Source organism: Tachypleus tridentatus, chromosome 6 (assembly GCF_004210375.1).
Source record: "Tachypleus tridentatus isolate NWPU-2018 chromosome 6, ASM421037v1, whole genome shotgun sequence".
Lineage (NCBI taxonomy): Eukaryota > Metazoa > Arthropoda > Merostomata > Xiphosura > Limulidae > Tachypleus > Tachypleus tridentatus.
In genome coordinates, this window is record NC_134830.1 from 52641591 (window position 1) to 52668165 (window position 26575).

The 26575-nt window shown below is 30.9% G+C and overlaps 1 protein-coding gene across 1 annotated transcript; it reads right to left on the reverse strand.

Moving 5' to 3' along the window:
- Positions 1-856: 856 nt before the first annotated feature.
- On the reverse strand, positions 857-26085 carry LOC143252509 (uncharacterized). The gene is made up of 7 exons (XM_076504754.1): positions 25379-26085; positions 16352-16446; positions 10603-10739; positions 9559-9866; positions 8273-8401; positions 5816-5902; positions 857-2939 (listed from the first exon to the last, which is right to left on the reverse strand). Exons 1-7 carry the CDS (start codon positions 25500-25502, stop codon positions 2893-2895), a joined length of 927 nt encoding a protein of 308 aa, XP_076360869.1. The 5' UTR covers positions 25503-26085; the 3' UTR covers positions 857-2892.
- Positions 26086-26575: the final 490 nt, after the last annotated feature.

Consider the following 26575-nt stretch of genomic DNA (forward strand, 5'->3'; position numbering starts at 1 on the left):
TAAAAATAATCAATATAAGCTACATTGCCATCATGGTTCATAATAAGACATGCAATATTACAAGCTTAATGACTGAGAGGCCAAACATTGGCAGAAAACTTATTTTAAAAAAAGCTACAATTTTACAAAAACTAAATTGAAATCTCTAACAGTCAACCCATAATTACTTGCCACTTGCTAGAATTTCTTCCCATATTCTACTATGCCTATTTACCAAATATTTTTAACCACAGCACAGACGCTCGTAGAATGGCTTTCAACTCTATGTTTGTTTTTTTTCCAGATACAAACTTTTAGCTCACAGCTTTGTCGTCTCTTGACTAAGTTAAGACCTAATTAGTTTTGGACTCAAAAGGTTAAAACCCTTTCAAATAATGTATTTGATCATGCCCAAGATATTGCAGATTAATTTAGTCTAATCCTGCCTTAAAAAATTTCAATTTGAGGGTAGGGTGGTAGAGAATCTGATAAGTAATAAATTTAAATCGGGTGTGCATGCACGTGCACCACTCTCGATGCTGTTGGTGCACAAAAATAGTTCATTAAAAAGGATAAACTGAGGCTCATGGATTAATTTACTCTAATCCTGCCTAAAAGAATTAAGTGCTGCAGCTGTTAGGGATTCCCTTACTTTATTTTGTGTGGTTTTGATGCTAAACAATTTTATGATCATATCAACACTATGTATGAACTATCCACGTGTGTATGTGGAGTTAAGTTTGAATATCAAACTTGTATACTAACACTACAATTGCATAAAAGTTTTTCAATTTTCCTTCATACATTCACCAACACTATATTTCAAGCTGTTAAAACAGTAAGACACATTAAAATGTTTGATAAAAATAGATAGGAGTCTCTACACAAAATACTTTATTAATAAATGGAGAGTACACTTGGTTAACCAGCTGCATCTCTGTAAAACATCAATACACATGCTACTAGCCAGTCAACAAATCTTTTTCTTGTAGAGATGACACTTCACATGCTTGAACTGTTTTGACGCCACAGTTGAAGAAAAGCAAACATACAAATGAATTTAATTTTAAATTACCTGAATATTTCACTTCTCTTAATATTATCTATATATTTTCCACAACTTTAAACTACTTAAACATTAAAAAATATATCAAATCTGTTCATTACTTTACGTCACTTGTGCTTAATGCTGAATCAAACTTCCTTCATTCCTCACTGAAATATATTTCACAAAAATTTTATATTGTACACTACATTAATTCATCTTTACAACTTATACAGAATAAACATTGTCTTAACATGTGGTTTATTTCACCTTCAAAACTGATTGTAATTTTTTAATCCTAAGTTAACAAAAACATTATTACATGTCAGTCCTGAATACAACAAATGTAAAAGATGTTGATAAAATATTCTGTAAGTTACACTTAGAGGAAATGTTTATGTTTTTTCTTTACTAATATCTTAAAGTTCTTGAACATTCTACTGAATGTAGGTATAGTACAAGTTAGATTTTTAAGATTAAAAACATTCTTTAAACATTTTAGATTATTATTTGAGTGGGTAATTAAAGGATAGTTTTATTAACTTAAAATGTTTTTCAGTTGTACTTTCTGACATACATAAAACATTACAAGGATACCTAAAAATAAATGTCCTAGAAACAACATTACATGTCAAACTAATCTACTAAACCACATTAAAGATAATTTTGTTGTATTCACAACACTCAAGTGATAGCTATAAATGGTTTAAATCTAAAAAATATTCAACTGTGAAGACACCTGGTGCAAGCAATCTAATGTGCTTATTTAAAAATTTTCAAATGACATGTATGTGGTTAAAAAACACATATTTAACAATAAGAATAAATATTTCATAGCAAAAGGTAGGCATATACTACCACTGAAAAATAACTTTTCATTTTCAAAATATTACTATGAACTAAGAACGTAAGAAAATCCAAAAATACATCAGGATTCACATCTCTAAGTATTTAATATCTTTGATAGTGAAATTCAATAATTTGTAAGCCAAAAATGTCAGCAATTAGATTATATTCTGGATTTCTCTAATCATTCCTTTACTGAGGGAAGTTGTTATCCACCCATCAATAGCAACAGTAATATTTTTAACACAACCACTTACACCAACTACAATTAAACCCACTGAACTTTTGAAACAAAGAATACCAAAATTGCTGTGTCACTTACAAATCAAAACCAAGCTTATTAAAGGTAAAACTACTTAAATCTGAGGTACAGAAAAAAAGTAATTGGGCCTTATGTTGTTTTATCATTGATAAAAACTTCATAAGCAAATTTTTTACACCAATACTATGGAACTAAATCTGTGATCTAACATTAATTAAACAACTAAAAAAATTTTAATGTATAACCACACACACACACACAAATTCCTCTTGTTACTATGTTAATTTCCTTATAGCATGTTTTTTGGTATGTCTTAAGGTTCACAATCTTTATTCTCACAGTTGTTATTTAGAGTTGGTTTATTCAAAGTGCAGACAAACTAAATTACTTACTGTTTATCCAGAAATTTTTGAACATTCATTCCTTACTTCACATCTGAAGAACTTGTAAAAAATTAAGTCCCAAAATAAAATTCGTGTCTATTCACTGAACACAAAGTGCTTTCCATCAACTTCACATACTACAGATATCTTGTACTTTTAACACACTACAATTCATGGTTAAAATTCTGTTAAAATTTAAAATCAGCAACATGTTAATAATGTGGAAAAATTATCTGTTAAAAAATAACATTCGTATCACAGATAACAGTTTAAGTAAAACAAACACATGAAAATAGTAAACATTAAAATTCAACACCAATACTTCATCTTCCATGTGATTCTTGACATCTTACTGGTTTGTAAGGCCTAAGTCTTGTTCAGCTGTCACTGTCGCTTCCAGAATCACTGAGCTGTAGATCTTCACCTAAAGAACAGGATGTAATCACATACACACAAGTTACTTTACACTCAGATATATTTTCACCTAAAAAAATTCTATAAAGCATAACCCAATAGGAAACAAATTACTGAAAGATGTATAATGTGGCAAAAGGAAGTACATTGTCATAATAAATGAACTGTCCATCAATTCACGTATCCACAAAGATGCCTGTGGGTCATTTACTATAATTCTGTTGGTGGTAATTTACAAATGAGATACAGGGTATGATGTGAAGATTTTTCCAAAAGAAACTACAAAAAACAATTTGGCTCCCATGGGTCAGGACTGATAGGGTTAAGCACTGTCTTATGAGTGACTAATGACCCATCCTTGTGAGTAAGCATGATGATAGATGTTTGGATTAGTTGTTCAATTTGAAGCAGAGCTACACAGGGCTATCCGCTGTATCTACCACAGATAATCAAACCCTGGATTTTAACATTGCAAGTCTATAGACTTACTGCTGTCCCACTAGTGGACATATACCTAAGATTAAATCTCTCAGCACATCCTTATAAGCAGTTATGATGACCTATTCTTGCAAGTGGATTTGGTAATGTTACCTCCAGGTACAAGTCTCTTAAATACACCCTTATGGGTGACTGTGATGATCTATCCTTACCAATACACATTTAGTACTACATATATGGGAATAAGTCACTCAGCACATCATTATAAGGGACTGTGATGACTTAACTTTGCAAGTGGATTTGGTATTGTTACCTCCCAGAACAAGTCTCTTATGTACATGCTCATAGATAACTGTGATGGCCTATCCTTGCATGGGAGTTTGGTAATGTTACTTACAGGAAGTCTCTTTGCACATCTTAACAGGTGACTGTGATGACCCATCCTTAACAGTTAGTGTTGTTACATATTCCTATGGTCCAGTATTGTAATAAATCCTTACAAATATCATGAGATATGTATACATAATAAACTGTCTTACAGAAACCAGCACAGCATCTGCATAGTGACTTTTTTGTGAAAGGAAAATGCATTCCAAAAATGTTTTGTTTTTTTACCATTAATTTCTAAACTTTCAGAACTAGAACAACCAAAGCTGGCACTTAAAAGCAATGTATTGATAATAGTATGTTGTTTACGACACCATACTTGTATTAATGAGAACTGCAAAATACACATGAATTTAAAATTAAAAAAAAAAAAATCACTGGTTGTTGTGTACCACAAAACCTTAATTTGAATTCACGTATGTGGTGAAATATTATCATTCTGGTGTTTATATGAAACTTCAAAATAGCAGTCATACCTTTGAAGAAAAAACTATTGTAGTGTTGTTTCATTACCAAAAACAGCCACAACTTTACCCCTTTGTAAAAGCCATATTTTGCTGCTCAATAATGATAACAATAAGTGTTCATAATGTTGTACTTGACAGATTTTGATGTTAGGGGTTTGATAATGGAATGGAGTAACCATACATCATCCATAAGATACTGAAAAACCGAAGACTTCAGAATACTGTTTCTGCCAGGGTTGAGTGCTTGTTAAAAGTGTTGAACGACAGGCAAAATAGTGACGTTTTGAGTCATGTCAAAAGAAACAGTGTATGGTTATAAGTTATTTCTAGTAACATTGTAATATTTTTTATTTGCCAGAGGGAGCTTCAGGTCATAGTGATGACTCAAGATAAAAAAAAAGTTTAATGACAGGCCTGGAATACTTAGAAGCTTCTACAAGAATTGACATCAAGGTTTCTTATATATTATAAATTAGATTATGAACATAGATGAGCCAGACAATAAGCTAAGAAGGTAAGTTTACAGAGTGATTCATTTGGAATATTTACCTATTTGTAGTGATTACAGATACTGAATTATTTTGTACAAGTAAGTTTATTTTTATGCTAGTCATAGAAAAATTAAAGTGGTATTTCCTTAGACCCACATTGTTACAACATTATACAACTAAAGAAAGTTTATAAAATAAGTTAAGGAAGAATGGAACTAATATATTTTTATAATTCTCATGGTCTGGACTTTGAAGTCCTCTCAGATAATTTAAAAGAAACCACCAATTAGAGAACAACCTTACAATGATTTGTAATACACTTCTCTCACAAGAGAGAGTTATAATGCTGGTAGCTCAAAAGAGATTAAAAAGCAGATGTCTACAATCCTATGTACTCTTCTCAGTTTCTGTACTAAATCTGTAATACTAGTATATTAACAATCAATAAAGGAAAAAAGCATCTCCAGAATAAACAAATAGTAATTCTGAAATTCTTTAAGTTTACCATATTGATTCAAATTATGTTTAACAGAAGTCATTTTGTTTTAAATATCACAAATTAGAACTACACTACATTTTGTGCATTATTTTAAACAAACATGGTAAACAATATTTAATATCTCCATGCCATAATTCAGTTATCCATGAAAGTTCAGCTAAAAACTAACAGCACAACTACCTCAGTTGTTAAATGAAAGCCCAGAAATTGATAACTAGCACAACTACCTGAGTTGTTAACTAAAAACTCAGTAACTGATAGCCAGCACAACTACTTCATTTGTTAACTAAAAACCCAGCTGATATAGCAGGCAAACATTCATGCTTCACTGTAGAATGAATAAGAGAACTGTCACCAGAGAAAACAAGCAACTTACCAAAGTTACATTAAAATATACCAATAACTGGAATAGTTAAACACTACAGATTACATGTACATAAAAGATCTAAGACAAAAAAGAAGGGTCTACAATTTGCTCTGATCTTTCCAAGTTTAAGAATAATTTTTCAAATTTTCCAGTTTCACAACTACTTTGTAAAGTTAAATTACATCAAACTAGAAAAAGCATAAGAATCACAAGTAGTATCTACAAATTCCAACTTACTAAGTTGACTAAACTGGGGCATGCTGGGAAGGCTGGGACTGGAATGCTTTTGGCTGACATTAGTGTTGCTTCTAATTCCACTTTTATCTGTAATTTAAAAAAATATTTTTCTTAACAGTTTTATCTAAGTCAATAATTAATAGTCAACTATAAAACAAATCCTACATATAATTTTATATACATCAGACTCACCAATTGTTCTAATAACACATTACTTGAAATCCAAATTGACTAGTGGCATAAGACTGCTTTTCAGTAAAAGTGGTATATTAACCACACCTTCCCCCTTCATGATGTAATATCACACATGCATTATTACTACATATCATATAGACTTCTGTCAATTAAAATCATTAACACATAGACAAATGTATTAGCAGTTAAATTAACATGAAACATTACCTTACACTACAAGCAGAACAATTAACACACAGTACACATAACTAGATTTGTTTACATGGTCAGTTTCACACACTTGTGTGCTTCTATGTTACTTGATAAAATGTTTATATTTACAAAACACAGCAAACAGGACATATTAACATAAAACTAAACTAATTACAAAACAGCTTTACATCCTCTCCAGTCTCAGGTTGACTTCTGGAAGGAAAACTAGTTAACTTGACCACAGATATTTGAAATCTCTCTCAAAGTCAGAAACAGTAAGAAAGTTTAGTTTGAACTGACATCCCAAGGTACCACTATTTAGATACAATATTTGTATAAATAACTTTTTGATGATTCTTTAATGTAGTTTTCTATTCTTATAAAATTCTTTGTGATTTTGAACTGATCTGATGGCCAGATATTTTCTCAACCCAAACAAGCCGTTTTTGCATACATATTTCCATATTAGTATTTTTTATGTTCTGAAATTCTCACTTGAATACTATTTCCATAATCTTTAAAGTATTTGCACAGTATAACAAAGACCTTGGTGTAGTTTGTTTTTTTCTCCTCACCTTCTAATATTTTATTGTATAAGTGTGGGTTAAAGCCTTCTTGATAGTTTAATTACACTTAAAACCAGATAAATTCTTCACACTTGGAAGAACAAATGTCAAGTCTAAAAATGTATTCTTTAACAGTACACAAACACTAGAAACTATGTTATTCACAAATGGTACACTGTTATATATTCAATAACTAAAAGAATAAGTAATATAACTAGATGTGTGTGGGTTTAATTTTTCTTTGTTTAATTTTTTATTTCAATATTAACAGACACAATAAAAAACTTCTGAAAAAAACAAACAAAGGCTAGCATTTGTACATTAAAAATGCATAGATAAACACATATGATTGTGTGTACTAACATATCGTGTTCTACCAAAACTGTAAGAATAAACTGCAGCATCTGCTTTAGTCCAACACAAGAATGACATCAAAGGATATACTAGATCTGCTGATTTATATAACAGTTACATTGTGTTTACCTCTGCCACAAAAAGAAATCAAGAAAGAAAGTGTATAGGCAAGATTTCTCAAAAGCAGAATGGACTTGGATAAGTTGGTTTACATTCCAGCTATGAACCAACTTAGGAGTGTTTATATTTTAGAGAATCGAAAATCCTCATCTGTTAATATGGGAACCTATTTTCCCACACTATTTTTGCTCTATAATTCAGTCAAAAATGATTGGATTTTGAAGACACTAGGTGGACATACACAGAAAATTATTCCTCACTGTGCTGCCAAAAATGGTCCACGTCCATTGATAACAACAGATGTGCAGCCATATTTTCATACATTTTGAGAACCAAATATAATCAATGCTGTTTGGTGGAGATATAAGCTCTACTGAGCACCCTCTGCTTTATGTTTTGCACTCTAAATAGTATGACTTATTTTCTAACATTTAATTTGATTTAGAGAAATTTATTGAATTTAAATTATTTTTTCACTAGTTTGACAGAGAAGATATAAAGGTTTCTGTGAATAAAGTAGCTTTTTTCAATTTTTTATACTGAATACTTGCAAGTCTGTATTACCTTTCTCTACTTTACACATATTCAACTTTTGTGAAAAGAATTTCATATTACATATAATCAGCTTACCTCATTCAAATGCCTTACAATTACTTTAAAAAGTAAGTCATTTTAGTTTTATAATGAAAAATTGTTTGATTTTAATATAACAAAGTAGGCCTAGATTTTCATCCATTTTAATATAAGTAGGTAGGGCCTAGATTTTCATTCTCCTTTTTTGCATTAGCTAACATTTTCATTATTGTAGTAAGTCTCATCAGCTGTATCATTGCAAGTTTCATTCATGAGTAGTGATGTAGCAAACACCTGGGATAAATAAACACATTATTTGCAATGTAAAGGATACTTTGGCTTGCACAAGTGTGGCAATTTTTATAGAATTATTATAAAAAAAATCACAGTAATTTACCCTATTAATTTGTCAAAAATATTTCAAAGGAATCAACTCAAAATTTTACTGTGTACTTACCTGTTGCTTGTGATTTCGAACGGCTGTACATTTCTTCTTCATTTCCACCGTCATCTGAACTAGACCCACTGCTACTTGAGTCTCCAGAATCTGATAAAACTCCTACTTCAGGAGCTTCATCATCACATCCTTAATATATTAAAATATTATTTAATCAGCTACATATACAATCCATACCATTTGAAAGAAGCTTATTAAAGAATTAAGTCTACACAAGTAACACTGAAAACTACATGAAAATTACTTCCAACAGTACTAAAGTATTCATGTGCAAACACAGTAATAACTAGTAATAAAAAGAGCAATTACATATTAACCATGTTTTCTATGGACTTATGAGAGAATGACTTATGGAGCATGGAACCTGAAAGATAATTTTGTATCAAGAAAACAAAGATGCCCAAAGAAAACTCAGTTCATGCATTAAACACTTTGTTTAAATCTAAGGTAACGAAAATACATACAGTTACTACCGTAAAAATAGAAGCTTCTCATACAAGACATTCTTTATACATCTTATAAAATAATCCTTCAATAAAATGTAATTTTTGTTTGGCTGCTGACAAGATTGTGTACTTAAGTAGACAATAAATAGCTATTATAATTATATGACCTCTGAAAACATAATTACTTTAGCCATACTGTACACCAGGTAGCATCTATTAAAGGATAAGTAGTTTAAAAAATTGAAGATGAAAATTAATGAAATATTTTTAAAAACTTTCTATAAATAAAATAAGCATTTTACACACAGTTTGAAGGAAAATTAAATCATCACACTGTTATTTTTCTGGGGAAAGAGATGCTGTATTAGTTATCCAATGCCTTCTAACCAACATACTTGCATGATGAGCATATATCTGATAATGATGGTATATGACAGTTATAACAGTAATTTTACTACTACCTGTAAATTATAGATCACAAGTAAATTTATTACAAATATTCATGTTTTTAAAATAAATTTTGAACGTGAAAAAGACGTAATTGTAATGGCCAGATATCACAGTCTATCTGTTCATTCACTTAAGTTCTGACATGCCTACGAAAACATGAAAATTATATCGTCTGACATTTTTACCATATTATCATACTCACTGAAGGGAAATATCCCCAGACACTCGCCTGCTCTTTCACATAGTCTTCTGAAAATCTTATTACAATGATTATTGGGAACACTGATTTGCTTTGCAGTTTTGTTTTGTATGATTTTGTGATTAGATATCCTACAAACTGATATATCTTTTTGTTTTAATCTGTAGAAGTATAGTTGAGCATCAACTTACTGACAGGGTCTTCTCGAGTATAAAGAGGCAGATTAGCATTATCAGAGGCTATGCTGTTCTTGGATGTTTCATTAAACGGAACAAACAGAGAAGGCATTGAAGGACTGGGTTGACTTGTAGGACTTCTTTGATAAGGTGAAGTCCTCTGGTTTGGAGAGTAATGATTAGTTGTTGGCCAAGGCATTTTACTAGGTGGGGAATGTGAATCTTTCCTAATTGGAGAATGCTTCTGATGGGGTGAGTGGGAGTGTTTCTTATTATCAGTGGAGTTGACTGGATGAGACTGTATCCGACTGGCTCCTTCAGCCCTGAAACACAAGTTTTAGGTATGAAATACATTTTTTAACTTAATTTTACAACTTCAAAGTCTGCTAAAAATTACACAATAAAGAGCCTTTGACAGTTATAATTAACTTTCTTCTAAGGGTCCTTATATTTATAATATCAATCCATCGTGACTCCGACTGCCTACGACAGCATCGCCGTCGTCACTCCGACTAACTACAACAGAAACACCATCATGACTCCTTAAATTATGGTTGTATTTCAGGTAAACATTACACCTTTCAACCTTGCACTTGCAACTGAGACTAGAGAACACATCTTCCAAGTATACACTGACTAGTATAGCACTATACACAATAAACATTTAAAGAAATCTTGACAAACAGGGAAAAACTCATTTACAAACACATCTCTCTGCAGTAGATGAACCAGTAAGCATAAAAGTTATGTTTTTTGAAAGCTTAACAATAAGTTATCATTGAAAGGCAATTTTAGTGCTTTTTTATTATTTGTCAGGTAATGTGATGTCCAAAATGACCACTAATTTCTATGTGATCAACTCCCAGTTCTGTAGTTAAACAATGTATAATAAAAACTCAGTACACAATAGTAACACATACAGCAAGATAAAGTTAGTAAGTGTTAGGATATAGAATGTTATTTAATAAAGTATAATAATGCTAAGATTGTTTTAGATAAAGGATTGTTTCAGAAGCCAAAGGCACAATTTAAGAAATTTAGAAATGTACAGCAACTCACCTTGTTTTCTTCAGCTGTATATTAGAGCTAAGTTTTTCAAGAGTTACTTCACCAGTGTCATGATTAACTATCAAAACACATTCCTTTTTATATGGTTTAATACACCCTTTAAACACTGTTTGAGAGGTACCTGAACCCTATAAAACAATTGCAAAAATTAACTATAAAAACACATGGCAATAATCATAAAAGGTGTAATAATTAATATATTCATTTCAATCAGTGCCATAAACATTAACAGTGAGAGACAAACTGGTAAAACAATGCATTCTAACTTTTATAAATAAGAAAGAAAATTATATTTAATTAGCTATAGTCATTACTTTGTTCGGTTCTAATTTTCTCTAAATAGATATGTTAGCATCCAGTCAGAGCAAGCTAAAGAATTAAGTTCTTTTAAAGATAACAATGAAGGCATACAGGAAACTTCTGTAAATAAACAAGTGATTTATTATTAAAAATTCTAAACAAATTACTTGTGAATAAAAGCTACTTTCTATCACAAATTAACTAGCTTATGTAACAATTCATCAAAGCAAACATCACAATATTTTGATACCAATTCAATCTGTACGTAAAATTAGCAGTTTAAAAAATTATACAAGTCCAAAATAAACAGTTCCCTTTTTTTTTCTTATTCCAATCTATTCTAACCCAAATAATCCAGTCACTACAATCCTTCTACCCTTAACTGTGACCTACAATCAATGGAAATGCAAAAGTTGAATTAAACCTGAAAATATCTGTAACACTGATATTATCCGAACAAAATGTATTCTAATCATAATAAACTTACTTTTCATGACAATGCATACTTCTAGTTAGACTGGTGTATTAAATTGGATACATCATTCATGCAGGAGGTTATATATTTATATATACAATATTACTGTTTGTTGTATGTTAATATAACCACTACAAGGTGTAGATGGATGTTCACCAAAACTGGTATAGAGGTTCATTAAACCCATGCTGGGAGTTCATAAAAATGTTTTGTTTTGCACTTTGTGTTCTTATGGGCATTTTTTTTTATCACTATCTTGCTTCCCTGTTAATGAAAGTCACCAACTTTAGTATGGAGGTTTATTGGTTTCATGGGGAGATAGATGCATATCTGCAGTTTCACAATTTGTATTTTTGATTTTTATGGCCATTTTTACATTTTGTGTGTGTGTGTGTGTGTGTGTGTGTGTGTGTGTTTACAATTACATATTCTATGATAACCTTTCATTAATCATGAATTTACATAACTTCCATCTTATAGGTGACAACTGCTGTCATTTTAGTAGCATCAACACCAAAAACCAAGCATTCACTGATGTCCCCTCTCTTTGAAAATAATAAATCTGGGTAAAAACTTAGGGTGTTTCATATATTAGTAACAATAACACCAAGAACCATATATTCACTACCAGCTAGTAAATGTACCATATCAGTGTGTGTTATATATAACCTAAACAGAAATTATACTTGTTGAGAGGCCTCAGGACAAATAATTCCAGTGCTGTTTTCATTGAAAACCCTAGTAAATAAAGTAATACTGTTATTTTTCACATGAAAAAACAAGACAATTAGTACTAACTGGAAAAATATTCATTAATAATCCAGATGGTATTTCTTTCAACTAGTCAATTCATTTTTTTTACAGTAAGCTAGTGGATCTCTACTTTTTGCAGTTAACTAAGTAACTAGTTGTTTCATCACCAATATTTATTAATATTATTCAGTCTATTAATTTCAGTTGCATCAAGTTCATACTACATGTAATTTCACAAAGTACACTCTGTTTATTTCATTTGTTGTAAATTATCTAAATGTTTTATTATCATCACTTAAGGTCAACTTAATATCTCCTTCACTTAAAGATATCTTTCTGAAGCATATTTCTACCTCTAGTTTACTTAGCTTCCTATATTATATTTTCTTTTGATAGCATGTTTTTTGAAAACTATATATTTTACATACACTGAAAATGTATTTCCAATAGGCACTTATAAAATTAGTTATTCTTGTTCATTGCTAGTCCCTATATGTAGATTTTTTCTTTATGCATACCACAAGCTTTCTGCTCCCCTCATTGAAATCAACTGATTCCGACATGTCTCTCATCATGTGTCACATATCCACCAACAGGAATATAGTACACAAACAAAACATGTGATGCATGTGACTCCCTCCATACACCTCTATTGAATTACTATTTTGAAATCTGGCAGAAAAAGGAAGCACCAGACGTGTTTGGGGACAAAGGGTGGGAAGAGAGAAGGAGGGAAGTACCTATTAAAAAAGCATTTCAGTACAGGAAAAATGATAAATTCTGATTCATTACTTCCCTCTTCTCACAACATTACCTAGAATCCCACACTGAGATAGCCACTGAAAGCATCCAAAGGATGCCTCAGTAGATGAGAGGGTTAGATCAGAAGATCTGAAGAGGAAAACCTCACCACTTCTGAACCAGGTATACTCTGTCCCTGTGTGGAATGTGTAAGATATCATAATGAAAAATGAGAAAAACACATCCTAGTGGAAAATACTGTGATAGGAAGGTGATTCTAACCAGAGGAATATATTGCAACTCAATACCACAATAAAAAGTAGGTAACTAAAGATGCACCCCTGGGTGTAGAGTAGTTAGGGTACAGTGAAGCATACTCTGTATGTCAACTGCACCCAAAACCTTTTTGCAAGATACCGACATCCACACAAAGGTAGGATGAGGATCTTACCATCTTCACCTCAACCCCAAGAACTGTGGAATTAAGAACCCCTCCAATTTTCAGGTATGATATATGCTTAACTCTGAGCTATCAATCTGGAAACTATCACTTGCAATCAACTCTCCCAAACATAAAACATTCCAGGACCACCCAAATGGCAATAACATCTTTGTACATAAAGAAAACAAGGGATAGCCAAGGACAGAACAGGAATAATCCCACTGTTGTGACCCACAACATTGATTTAGGTAATCAAGGGAGGAAGACAGACAACCCAAAACCTGTGTGAAGATTCATGTTGATTGGTTTGCTCTAAATCCTAAGTCTGCTCTTGGGGTACTGACATTCAAGTGAGAAAAGAATGAGGACTCTCAATTGAAGTGGTGAACTGCATACCAACATCTCATTCAATTGTATTTATCACAATCTGAAGTGTGTTAGGTCATTTACAACTACAGAACACCACTACCCTACTCTGCATTGAATGGTTATAGCCATTTTATGTGAAACCCATTCAGGAGGGGGTCTTGACAATCAACCACCCTAGTGGCTTAAAAGTGGTAAGTTGTAAGAACTCCCATACTCCACTAGAAGAAGAGGGAGTGAGAATGCACTGGAGAATCTGGAGAAATGTCATTACCTGAGACAGTGCAAATGAGATATCATGAAACCCTATATTTAAATGCAGACCACACCAATTTATTCAATCAAGGTATGGCAGGATGAGGCAACTATCCCCTTCTGCTTTACCCATGAAGTCCATGGGTGGTACAGCCTGGAACAGGCAAATATATGATGCAAACACTGCAAGGTTATTTTGTGAAACACTCCATCTCAACAATGATCATTTTGAAGCCATCAAAGATAAAGTGAGAATTAACATGGATGTACAATTGTACAGTGCAGGTTTAGAGTTAAAAAATACCTGATCAGGCACCATTCACCATGGATTGAGATCCAGGTGATAAAAACTAAATAAAGTCACCTGAAAAAAGAAGGTGTGAATAAAAACTTACCAGTTAGAGTCACACCAAAGTCTGAAGCATGGCCACAGATGGTACACAAAACGAAAACCACAATATGACTGAGATAATGGGAGATGAATGTACTGGAAATGATCCACATGCCAGATTGCACAATCTCCTCCACTTGCTCCTCATTTTCATCATGGGATGGGAGTGATTAAAAAAATTGTGGAGGTAGAAAAAGTCAAAGTCCTCATTAGTCAGCATAGGCTCAGAGGTTTCAGTAGGAGCCTTCATGAATTCCTGGGATGAAAGTTTGACCATGTAATGTTTGATCTCCTGATGTAAAGAAGAAGATGAATCCATTGGTTGCCCCTACCCAAGGCTGAAAAAGAATGTTAATCACTGTTGTAACACCCAAAGTAGTAAAGCTAACTTCAAGATGTATTCCATAGAAAGGTTTATCCAAACTTGACTGCAGAAATAAAGCAACTTTAATAAACTAGTAAATGAAATAATGTTGAAAATTAACCACTTGGTGAGGAAAACAAAGTCAAACATACATAAAAAAACATAACAGCATGTCCACACTCAAATACTGCCAAACAAGAAGTGATAGAACCAAACAATATGGTCCTATTGGTGGAGAGGTAACACAAGAATTTACATAAGACACAAATTGGAATCACTTGAGTTTAACATGGAAGGAGCAGAAGGTTTGTGGCATGTGTAAAAAAAAGTTCACATATAGGAGGCAAAAAAGTGTTTTCTTATAGCAAGCCACATCGGGTTATCTGCTGAGCCCACCAAGATGAATCGAACCCCTGATTTTAGCATTGTAAATCTGTAGACTTACTGCTGTACTGGCAGGGAGCAGCAATGAATGAGAATAGCTAATCTTATGAATGGAAGAAAGTAATGTATCAAAATATGTTTCATTAACATAAATTAAAAAGTATGAATTTTATTGACTGAACCTTCCTCATAAACAAAAATAACAGACCTTCACAGCTTTTCACATAATAAGATGCTTTGAGACTATTTGGGCTGTAACACAAAATGGAAGTTTACACAACTTTAAATTTGCATCAACCCCTCATTCACGTGAGCATATTTTATTCACACTTTTAAAACTTTCTTGTCAATAATATAAACCTGATTTGTAGCTCAAATGTCACCATAAAAAGACATCTATATGCACATCACCCACCTAACTACAAGTCCTTTCTTTGCACAGTTATTTACATTACATATAGTATCATTTTTTTTCATGATAATTCTTCATCATAGCATGCACAACCTGTGCACTAATTTCACTCACCTTATTATGGCATGCACAACCTGTGCACTAATTTCACTCACCTTATTATGGCATGCACAACCTGTGCATTAATTCAACATATCTCAGAATGGCTGGTATAGGTATTAACACATCTACTGATAAGGAAAGAACAATGGTTCTAACAATCTTCAGGTTAAGAAGATGACCTAGGAAGGTTGAAACGTTGTTCTCTCCTTATCGGTAAAAGTGTTAAATACCCACACCAGCTGTTCCGAAATATATTTTTATTTCAAGTGGGTTTCTCATCATCAAGAACTAATTCAACTTGCCTTATTATGGCTTGCACAACCTGTGCACTAATTCAACTTACCTTACTGCAGTATACACAACCTGTGTACTAATGCCACTTATCTTATCATAGCACAAACCTGTGTAATTATAACTTATAGCAATTCAACTACAAATACACACACAAGCCTAAAACAAATAAAACCATGACACGTGAAACCTGTACAAAGCAACTAACACAAATCAAACTTGAATGTCACAATCAGTATTTTTATTAATGAAACAATCAAGTACTCAAAAGTAGAAATTTCACACTTGTAATGACTATACACGATTCACCCAAAAACTATACATCCTCCTAAACTTAAATAGTAAGTATTAAATCTAAATCTGTGAAATTTGCATTTCACAAGTTTGCTAATAACTCATTTGTTTACAATCATCAGGTTTTTGCACATGTAAACCAATGCATTATTTGAATGTTCTGTACTTACTTCTACATGTGGAACTGAAACCATCACCTGATGTCCTTCACCAACATCAACTATAGCACCTTTAGAAGAATCTACAGATGCTGGCTTAAAATCATCTGCATCATTAGAAAAAAAAAAGAAATTTTCTAAGAAAAAAGAACAAATATTAGTTTTATACATTTAACACTTATTTTTATACTCTTTTGTTATGCTGTGATATTTATATTAAACATCAAATTATCAGTGTAATTACAATGACTACACAACATGTTTTAGGAGTTTCAAAACTTGTTGTCAGACTACACACAAATTTGAATCTAAGCAGTTCAAAATATTAATCTGGTAAACATATTTCAGTCATAATTTACATTAATGTATTACTGTAATAAAATATGATCATAAATCCAGTTCCAAGAAGTCACATCAGATGCAATTACCACCACAGAGCTAACAAGCAAGTGGCACAAATAACTAGAAATGCAAGTCTACAAAGATTATTTCAGATATGTATGTATCAATGACAGTCAGAAGACAAATATTTTATAATGAAAACAAATGCAGGAATTTTTTTATTTTCAAACAATATTCACAAACTAATTTCTTCAGTATCTAAGCATAGCTTGAAAATAAAAGTATCTTCAAAAGATTCATATTCTAAATGTACTTTAAGATAAAAATTCAAAAATGAAAATGACATTACATTTATATATAAAAGAACTGTACATTACTGTGCCACATACACTGTTCCATTAATTTTGTACATTGTGTCCTGAAATGTTTATAAAACTGAATATTGAAAATAATATCAACATAAACTCAAGCTTCTCTTTAACTAATAAAAAAATCAAGGTCATTCCCAAACCTTCAGCATGGCAGCACTAAACGTGTAAACTTTGACATATAGAGGTACTTGTATAAAAAAAAAAATTCATCTCAACCCACTGACCTTCAACCAAGCATGTTTTGAAAACTGGCCATTCTTTTCCAATGCTTCAATTACAGCCTACTTACATTTAACAGGTTTCATATGAAAAATAAACAAGAATTAATTTGTAGAAAGCTGATTACAAATTTTGCTTTTAACTATTGCATGAAGCATGTTGTGTTGTTAGGGCATTATTAGGTGTTATGTGTACTCTGACAAGCAAAATTATTATACTGTTGAATAATCTAGGTCCAAAGAGATCTTTAACATTTCTTATAAGTAATTACTTCATACACATTTAATAAAGTAGTATTGTTTTCTTTAGTCTACCATAATGTTTGCTATCTAATACTTTAAATATTACAAGATCAATAATTTTTAGTCACTTTACTATGAACCTTCCTTGGATCATTCTCGACTACCTTCTAGGCTCTCTTTAAAATTCTTTAGTTTTATGTTATCCAACAAGACTTAAAAATACCAAAATCCAGCCATCTAACTAGGTTTTCAAGAAAATGCCACACATTAATTAATGTGTTTTTTATTTGTTAGTTTTCTAGATTTATATACAGATCAAGCAAAAAACAGTTTCTAGTCATTTGAACCTCACCAACACAGCAATAAGTCTGAAGGCTTATGATACAAAAAATTAGGTTTCAATGTCCATAGTTGGCACATCACAGATGTCCCATTGTATAGCTTTAAGAGCAATAGTGTTACAACAGCAGTATCATAGATGAACAAGCAACAACTTTCTGTAAGGTTTAATTTAATAAGTGCCATAAACCAGCATGTTATAACTCACTGTTCTAGATTAATCACTGTCTGTAACACTGAATTAAAAGATGGAGGAAATATCTTAAATTGCTCAACATTTTTGAAAATTGGTCCTGTGAGGAGAAAGACTAGTTTTACACTTTTGGTCATAGTAAAAATGTAGTTTAAACTGTTATCTGGTAAGAAGTCAAATGAAGAGTACTGGTATGTCACTAAGCACATACAACTGTTTGAAAGTTAGTGTTATTTGTTAATTGACCTCATGACTCAAGATTCAGGTTCCATAAGTAATATCACAAACCTACTGAGGTTATCTTCTACTATTACTAATTTTAAACAGCTAAATAGAAGTAAAACCACTCACAAGCAGTACCTACTAACAATGGTTTGATTTCTTAAGTGATAAATAAAGTGTAAAGTTACTGTTTTTCTTTGCTGTGTTTTCACTTTATAATTGTATTATTTAATGTTGTATATGTAGACATGGGTTTTTGACCACATATCCTACCTTTTTTTTCACATATTGATAAATATATTACTTAATTTTTGTAAACAAGCACAGAACTACAGATGCTCAGTCTGACCTCTCCCACTTTGTTTCAGAAATTAAAAGCTATATTATTTAATGTTGTACAAGTAGGTGTAAAAATTTCAGAGAAGAATTCAGAGGCCCAAGACTCCCTTCCATCTGTTACTTTCAGCAACAAACAAAAAACAACCAGATGCCCTAACATCACCATATAGAATCAAAAAAGAAAAAAAAATATTGAATGTCAGTGTTTTTATTTGATTGAATGAATAATTATCATACAAGTTTTTTTGCTGTTTTCTGAAATCAACAAAGGTGAAATTCACAGCAATCTAGTCAAGGTCTCAACCAATAACTGATTATAACTAAGCTAATACAAAACATGAACATCAATTAAACATTACAATGATAAGTTCCAATCCTTTCTTCAGACATTTTAATAATGTATCTAAACTAAAAATTTGCTTTCATTGATTTTATATGTTCTAAGACACCTGCTGGTCTTATACAGATTTGTTAAAGAACACATCTTTCATAAATGAAATGACAGTTCTCCTAACAAAGATTTCTTATTACTGATGTCTAATATAAATGAGAAAACATAGTTTAACTGTACAAGCAACATTTTACAAATGGGTATCCTATGCAAGAGTGAATGCTATAAACTATTTTTAATTTGATTATAAATATTTACAACAATATAATTTACATTTTTAAAAAAATTGATAAGTTCGTTTCAACAGTTTTTACTCATATCAATCACATTACAGAAATCAAGGTACAAGCTTCACAGTTTGTTTCATCATAAACTAAGTGAACTAATCATTTATAGAATATTAGTGAATTTAACACTGACTTATTAGGTTTCTTACAGACCATGTGAACAGTAGTCGTTATTTAAAAATAGTGAACAGTTTAGTTCACAGTGATACACAACTATTTTTTTTAAAGAGGTAACTGATACCACACTATTACTGTAAAAACTAAACATCACTTTAGATAACACAGAGAAGTTAACCTCGTTGTTACTTGTTAATACTAAATAACTCATCTAGTGTTCCTAGTTTTATTCTTAATCATAATATACTGGTTTTCAAATTTGTAAAATCAAAGTTTGATTGTTATAACTTTATAAACTGATGTGAATCCAATTTTTATGTTGTTTAAATTATTCTACTTGAAGAATACCAAAAATACGAGATGTTTACTTTGGCTAAGTCCACATTTCTTAAATAAAATAAGATATGACTGTTCATTTCCTTTGGTTCAAGTTTCTGAGTATTATGCATAGTTACAGATAAAACAAGAAACAATTCTGGAAATGTAAACATACTATTGTTGATATAGATGACTCGATATGTGAATAAATTGTGTCTAAACATTCAAAAAATGCAGTTACTTCAACTTGCATAGGGTACATATTTATGTACAAAGTTTAAGGCTAAATGTCTAAACTACTGTACCTGATATATGAAGACATGGTTTCCTCTGTCATTTTTTGCCACTTTAACTTTCTGAGACCCAAATTTTCAAGTAAATTTCACATATTAGTTCTAACTATGTTTCAACAACAACAAAAAAAGTTTCAGAAATCATATTTTGTCATTTTCTGACATTTATTTAGTGTAATTTATGAAGAAAACTTTACTATTTCATTGTGCACAACTTGACAGTTTTGTTTGTAAACAAACCATTTGTCAATTTCCTTTAGAATTGTTATGCTCATTCCAAAAAATAACTTATTGCTAAATGTCTATTACTCCTTGAGAATATATCATCCATTTTTTTCATTAAGTATTTCCCTTAATTTTTGTACAGGCCTAAGGTCAATATTTTATCAAATAGTTTGGTCATCTATTGATAAAATATAGCTGTGAGAAAACAACTATAAAGAAAGGTTACATATGACTAGATAGATAAAATATACTATTGTATCACAGCAAGTATACAAGATTAATGGTCATTTTAATAATTTCTGTAAATGTGTTAAATTATATCTGTTTGAAAGCTACATAACTTTTGTTTTCATAGAAAAAAAGACATCAAATAACTTCAGATTAGGTAAATTTATCCACTTTAGAAAAAGACGAAATAGGTAACAAATAAACAATGTTTAGGGCAGGTTTTGTCATCATCAGGTACAAAGTATGTTTACATACACATGCAGTATGTAGCAAGCAGTTCAATGACTGGACAGGATTAGGAAGGCTATCTTTTATGTTTGTTTTTTTTTATTTTGTTTGTTATTTTGAAAACAATTATTTTCACCATTTAATAGATACTTTTTTTTAATAAATTGATTAAAATGTCTGTAAACATGAAATTAGTTTTACAACGTTCACCAAATGAAATTAAATCATCATGAAATCAGATAAATTTCATTAAGTTTAGTGTTTAGCGAGTTATAGCAGACTATTGGAAGACACTCTGATGACTCAACTCTTTCACAAATATTTACATTTATCCTTTTCAAGAAAATGTACATAGATAACTTGGATGAATGGCTACTTAATCACTTCTAACTACAATCATGATAAATTTAAAAAAGAAAATTATCACTACTACCAGTATAATAAAATGTTTTCTTAATTCAATTATTAATTTATTTGATTTAGAGAAGATAAGTGGGCCATTTTTGCATTTTTCAAAAAGAAACAAAACTGAAACCATATGGCTATTTCTAATCACAATTAATACGTTCACTCAGTGAAATATTTACAGAGTATCTTTGAAAGAAAAAAACTTGTCCTACATTTTAATGAATATTTTTTTCACAAAAAGGTGTGAAAATAAAGATTAATTCAAGAAATTACTTTAAAAAATTCAAAATATTACTTTAAACAACCTAATTCAGAAGAAACTAGGCAGATTAATATGTTAAAAAAATTCTTGAATAATGCAATTATTCATAAAATTATTAACACGGTGCATGCAATTTTTTTAATCATATAGGATAAAGGGGCTAATTTAATAATCAAATTTAATTGGATAATGAACCCATTAAACAACTAATTAACAAATATCACTAAATTCCCAGCTCTACTTATGGCTATATTCAAAAATAAATAATCAAATAAAATTTCATTTTCTTTTTCTGTTGTTCCCTTAAAGATGTTTTAATCAATTATGAATGTGAGAATTTCTATTTTAGCTTTATATTTATGTATTTTAAAGCTCATTCTTTCCTGTTAGACTATAAATTTGTCTATTTATAGTAATGACAAAAGAGTAAAGGTTTACAAATAACAAGTCTAACAATCTCCACACTTTTAGAAGACACATGGAACTTCCTTCTTCAGGGTTAAATTAAGAGTGAACAGGAAGAGTATGTGTTACATGAATCAATTATGTGATGTTCAGTGGTGTACTGAATATTTACATCTAGAATAGCCCACAAAAAATAAAAAACATTTAACTTGAATTAGAGAGAAAATAGTACAGGAGAAACAGTGAATTCTAAAGTACATAAATAAAGGAGAAATATTTAAAAATAAGAATGTACAAATTGGTAAAATGGAGAACATAATTAAAATATTTGAAAGATAATCTTAAAAGTAACATGAGGACTAAAACCATAAGTAAAAAAATTAAAAGATTATAAAATAGTTAATCAAAAGTTAATGCTGCACATAAATATAAAATTAATAATACTGGAAAAGATGAATGTAATTACATGAAGTATTTATTAAATATTTTGAAATTTTCAAAATTCCATCTTCAGTAAGCTAAAGCAGTGATAGTTAGAATAAACTTATACTCCAGGAAAATAAAACAAACACATTAGCTTATCTCATGTGTAAATTAAATAGAACAGAAGTGACTGGATGTACTTTATACATTTATAAGAGCAACTGATTCAAGACTAATTTTTTACTTGTAGAAAAACTATTTAAAGGTTAAAATAATAAATTCTATACTGTTGTGGATGATCTCATAATGATTTGTGGTAATCCAATAAACTTGTCTCATCTACTTGGGCTCTAAACCACCTAGTCTCACTACTTAAAACACCCTTGTCATGTTTTGGGTCAATTTTATTAAACACTGGTTTCCATAATGACACTGTAGTTAAATATACATCTTTGGGTTTATTATCATGAAAGTTTGACAACAGAATTAGAAACAAAATTACTTTTACTCTCCAGAAAATAATTTTTATTTAAGCCACATTTTGCCATGGGATTTAATCCAGACTAGCCAAAACAGAATATGAGAGTTTAAATTAATTTGTACATTGCAATACTTAACATACAAGAGTAAAAGCTGTTTCCACTTATTTGAAATAACATATCATTATGACCCAAATCGTAACAGGCACACATCATTCTGAACACAACTGGAGAGCTAAGAACAAAGTCTAAAATAGAATTTTTTGCTAGTGGGTTGTTTCACTTGTTTCACATGCCATGTCAAACAATAACACCCTCATCCTAGAAAGGGGTTTCAACCACATGTGAAGACAGACTGACTGAAACAAACTCCCTACTGATACGTGTTTTGTAAAAACAAAACTTTTTTTGGCAGTATAACTATCAATTTTCTCACAAGATTTTGGCTTTTTTTTTCTTAAGATTATCCCTTACACTTTATTAAAGCAGTCATTTTAAAAGATCACCAATACCTAATTAATGAATAGCAAGAAACCTCATTCAAGTAACTTATCGAAAAGACTTCTGGTCAAAGTTTCTCTTACCAGACTATGTGAACTCACAAGATGTTTGTCTTCAATTAAACCATTTAGAGACACTCCAAATATTCAACATGATTAAATTAAAACCTACCATATGGAATAAAATCTCTACTCTTAATCCATCATATAGAACTACTCATCCTATCTGTTGATTCAAATATAGAGGATTATCTCTAGTAATCTCTAAAACATGCTAAATAACTCCTCAAAAATCTACTCAGTGTATTATCCTTCAAACTTTAAAGCATCCCTCTATACTTAATTAATGACAAGTTTTAAAAATAAAACACATAATGAAGTTTATAATGCCCTTCATTCATTCTTCATGAAACATTTCCAACTTTGATCAAACACTACAATCTCATGCACAAAGTTTTATCAAAAATTCAAACTACTTTAACAGTATTGTGGAGTCCATTAAAAAACCAAACTAATAATAATAGCTCTGGTGGTAATGATCCCATTAATCATGCAAAGAATGAAAAACATGGCACACTAAAAACTGCACCATTTCATACATGAATACATGATATGATTAAAGTATTTTACACTACAAAAATAATTTCCCAATATGCATCACATACATTACTTACATTAATTTTTATCTTTCTAACAACAGAAATTGAATTATTACTTATTCAGTTAATTATTTAAAAAATAAATATATCTTTCAAGTGTTAACAATGTCCCCCATGTCTAGTTAAAACAAATTAACTATTGTTGCAATACCTTTGAAAGTATATAGAGCCAGAGGTTTTGAAGTCTGGTGATAAGCAGATGAAAATGGTCAATTAACCACAAAGAAATGTTTGCCCATTACAGGGTAACCTCCAGCTAACAGCTAGTACAGATTATACTGCTAGATAGGCTGTAGCAAGTATGGCATGGGCCAGCCTCAAACTCACAACCATCCAACTACAAGCACAAAGCCACAGTGGCTCTAGACACCTTTCAAAAATAACAATTAAAGCTCCCAATAACTTTCTGCTGAGCCATTTCAAGGTATAGAGATAAAACACTAACTAGTGGCATTTTCCCTAGTGCCATTATCAAGAAACACTTTATTAATTGAAATACTGTGTATAATTTAAGTCTCCTACTTTAACAAAGAATATTGACTAAAAGAAAAGGTTTCATAGTAGAGCTATGAGGAATGTTCCATGAATGAAAAAGGGCATAATTTAAAATCTGAAAGAGGCAACATGTGTGTCAGTTAAGACATTTTTCTGACAGGACAACTGATTTATGAGACGAGTTGCTACTACAAGAAATTAAAGACAGAATTTTCAAGGATTTTACAAAGGAAGTCAGTATTTCCTTAAGTACAAAAAGTGGATTTCAGGTTTTACTTTTCTCAAGATTGAGTAACCACAGACAGCTTTAAAAAACAGAATGATTCATTGTCACAACTGGTTGTAACTAGAGTAGTGTTCAACCTTTCAAATTTTAAATTTGTTCTCTATTCTTAATGCTAAGACTTGTCAAACATCAGGATAGTCTAACAGTTACACAAGGTTTTGTTTTGTAACACACAAAAACCACGTACTATAGTTACTTTATGATCCAGTAAAAACTAAGAATGTGACAATTATTATTATTATTGCCCATGTAAAAACACGGCACACACTTCTTCTCACAGCGTTGGTGAATTGTATCAACAACAGGATCCAATCTCAGGTCAGGCAAGAACATGCGAGTTATGTGAAACATAGATTTCAGTTGAAAAACTTTAACAAAAAAAAATGTACAATATCCATAACTTGGAAGTTCTTACATATCCTTACAATAAGGAATGATGAAACAGACTCATTAAATAAGATACGATATATTATAAAATATTTAATATTGTCATTTTGAACACTGCAGATTTCATAAGAAAATGCAACATATATTCTTATATAAAATCCACAAAATTGTATAAATATCAACGATGAGTTTCAAGCTCATAAAATCCACAGATAGAATACTAAATCTTTGGTCTGTAAGTTCGAAGTAAAAGTAAAGCTTAGATTATCTACCTTATTTCTAATCTAAAAGACAATAGCTAAAACTTTACAATATAACTTACGAAAATGAGTATCATACTTTTAACGTAGTTTTACAGCTACAATTCAACTTCAAACTTACATCTCACAGAATGAAAAGCAGTATTTCCATTATTTGTGAAACTTTTTCCAAGTCGTAACTCTCGAACTTCATTATCCAGGCCAAGTCTCTCAGCTATTCGACTACTAGTTGTTGTGATAGCCATGACAATAGTTGTGCAGATTCACTCGCACTACGCTACTAATCAACTGAAATTTTTAAGACCTAAAGGTTTTACAATTATAAGCTGGGGTTGTGGTGGTGACAGTTTTGGCACAAGTCAAAATTTTAATACAAGAATAGTGTATGTCACTCACATTTAGTTATTAAAGACGTAGCTTGGAGTCTAAAGTTAACAGGTATCTCATTTATAATTTAGTCCTTGTGCTGGAAATAAGTCTAGAAAGCTTAAATTAAAAGTTGTAATTTATAAGTATAGTCACACAAGAGGTCCATAGTCAATTATACTTCTTAAGCAAAGATAATTCAACTTTCCACTTTAAAGTTTTAACATTTTATGAGGCCTTAACGTTATACTTAAAGGCCCTATAAATAATACTAGGATAGAAAAATTGTCTCCAAGTTTATGATATTGCATGGACACACCGTCCTACAACAAGATAAAAGTATAAATGACTTTCATGTACATGTAATATAAAATCTGACAACAACCTTCACGATTCGTTCACAGTGTGAAAAACTAGGCTAAGTCTGACAAGGTCGTACAAGTATGACACGCATGCGCTTTTATAAATAGCATTTGTTTCCGCAATTGTGTGTTCCACTTCTCTATATTTTTAGCTTTTATTTTTAAATTGAGAGAACAAGGACGTATACAAAACGAACTTTCACCTTTAATTACATTATATTTATATTCTCAAATAAAACAGTGGTGCATAGAGAAATTACACTTCACCTTTAAGTTATTTCACTACGTAATTGTTTCGTTTGTTTGAAGTTAAACACAACACTATACAATGGGCTATGTGTGCTCTGCCCACAACGGGTATCGAAACTCGGTTTCTAGTTTATAGTGTTATAAGTTCTAAGACATACCGCTATGCTACGTAATTATTAACGGAATTAATGGTGCCGATGTTTGTTCCTTTTTTTTTTCTTTATCGTACTTATTAATAAATATGGTAAGACTAAGGGGCATAAATATAAATTTTGGCAGGGTAGGAGATGTTTTAACACTTCAAACTTCATAATGCAGTTTTCTAAAAGGAAGTCAAAGAG

What these genes read in the sequence shown, in the direction of transcription:
- LOC143252509 (XM_076504754.1), bottom strand. Translation starts at nt 25,502, where the DNA reads ATGGCTATCACAACAACTAGTAGTCGAATAGCTGAGAGACTTGGCCTG. An exon ending in TTTCAGTTCCACATGTAGAA is followed by an intron (nt 10,740 to 16,351) that starts GTAAGTACAGAA and finishes ATTGTTTTATAG; the next exon opens with GGTTCAGGTACCTCTCAAAC. An exon ending in TACTCGAGAAGACCCTGTCA is followed by an intron (nt 8,402 to 9,558) that starts GTAAGTTGATGC and finishes TAATATATTAAG; the next exon opens with GATGTGATGATGAAGCTCCT.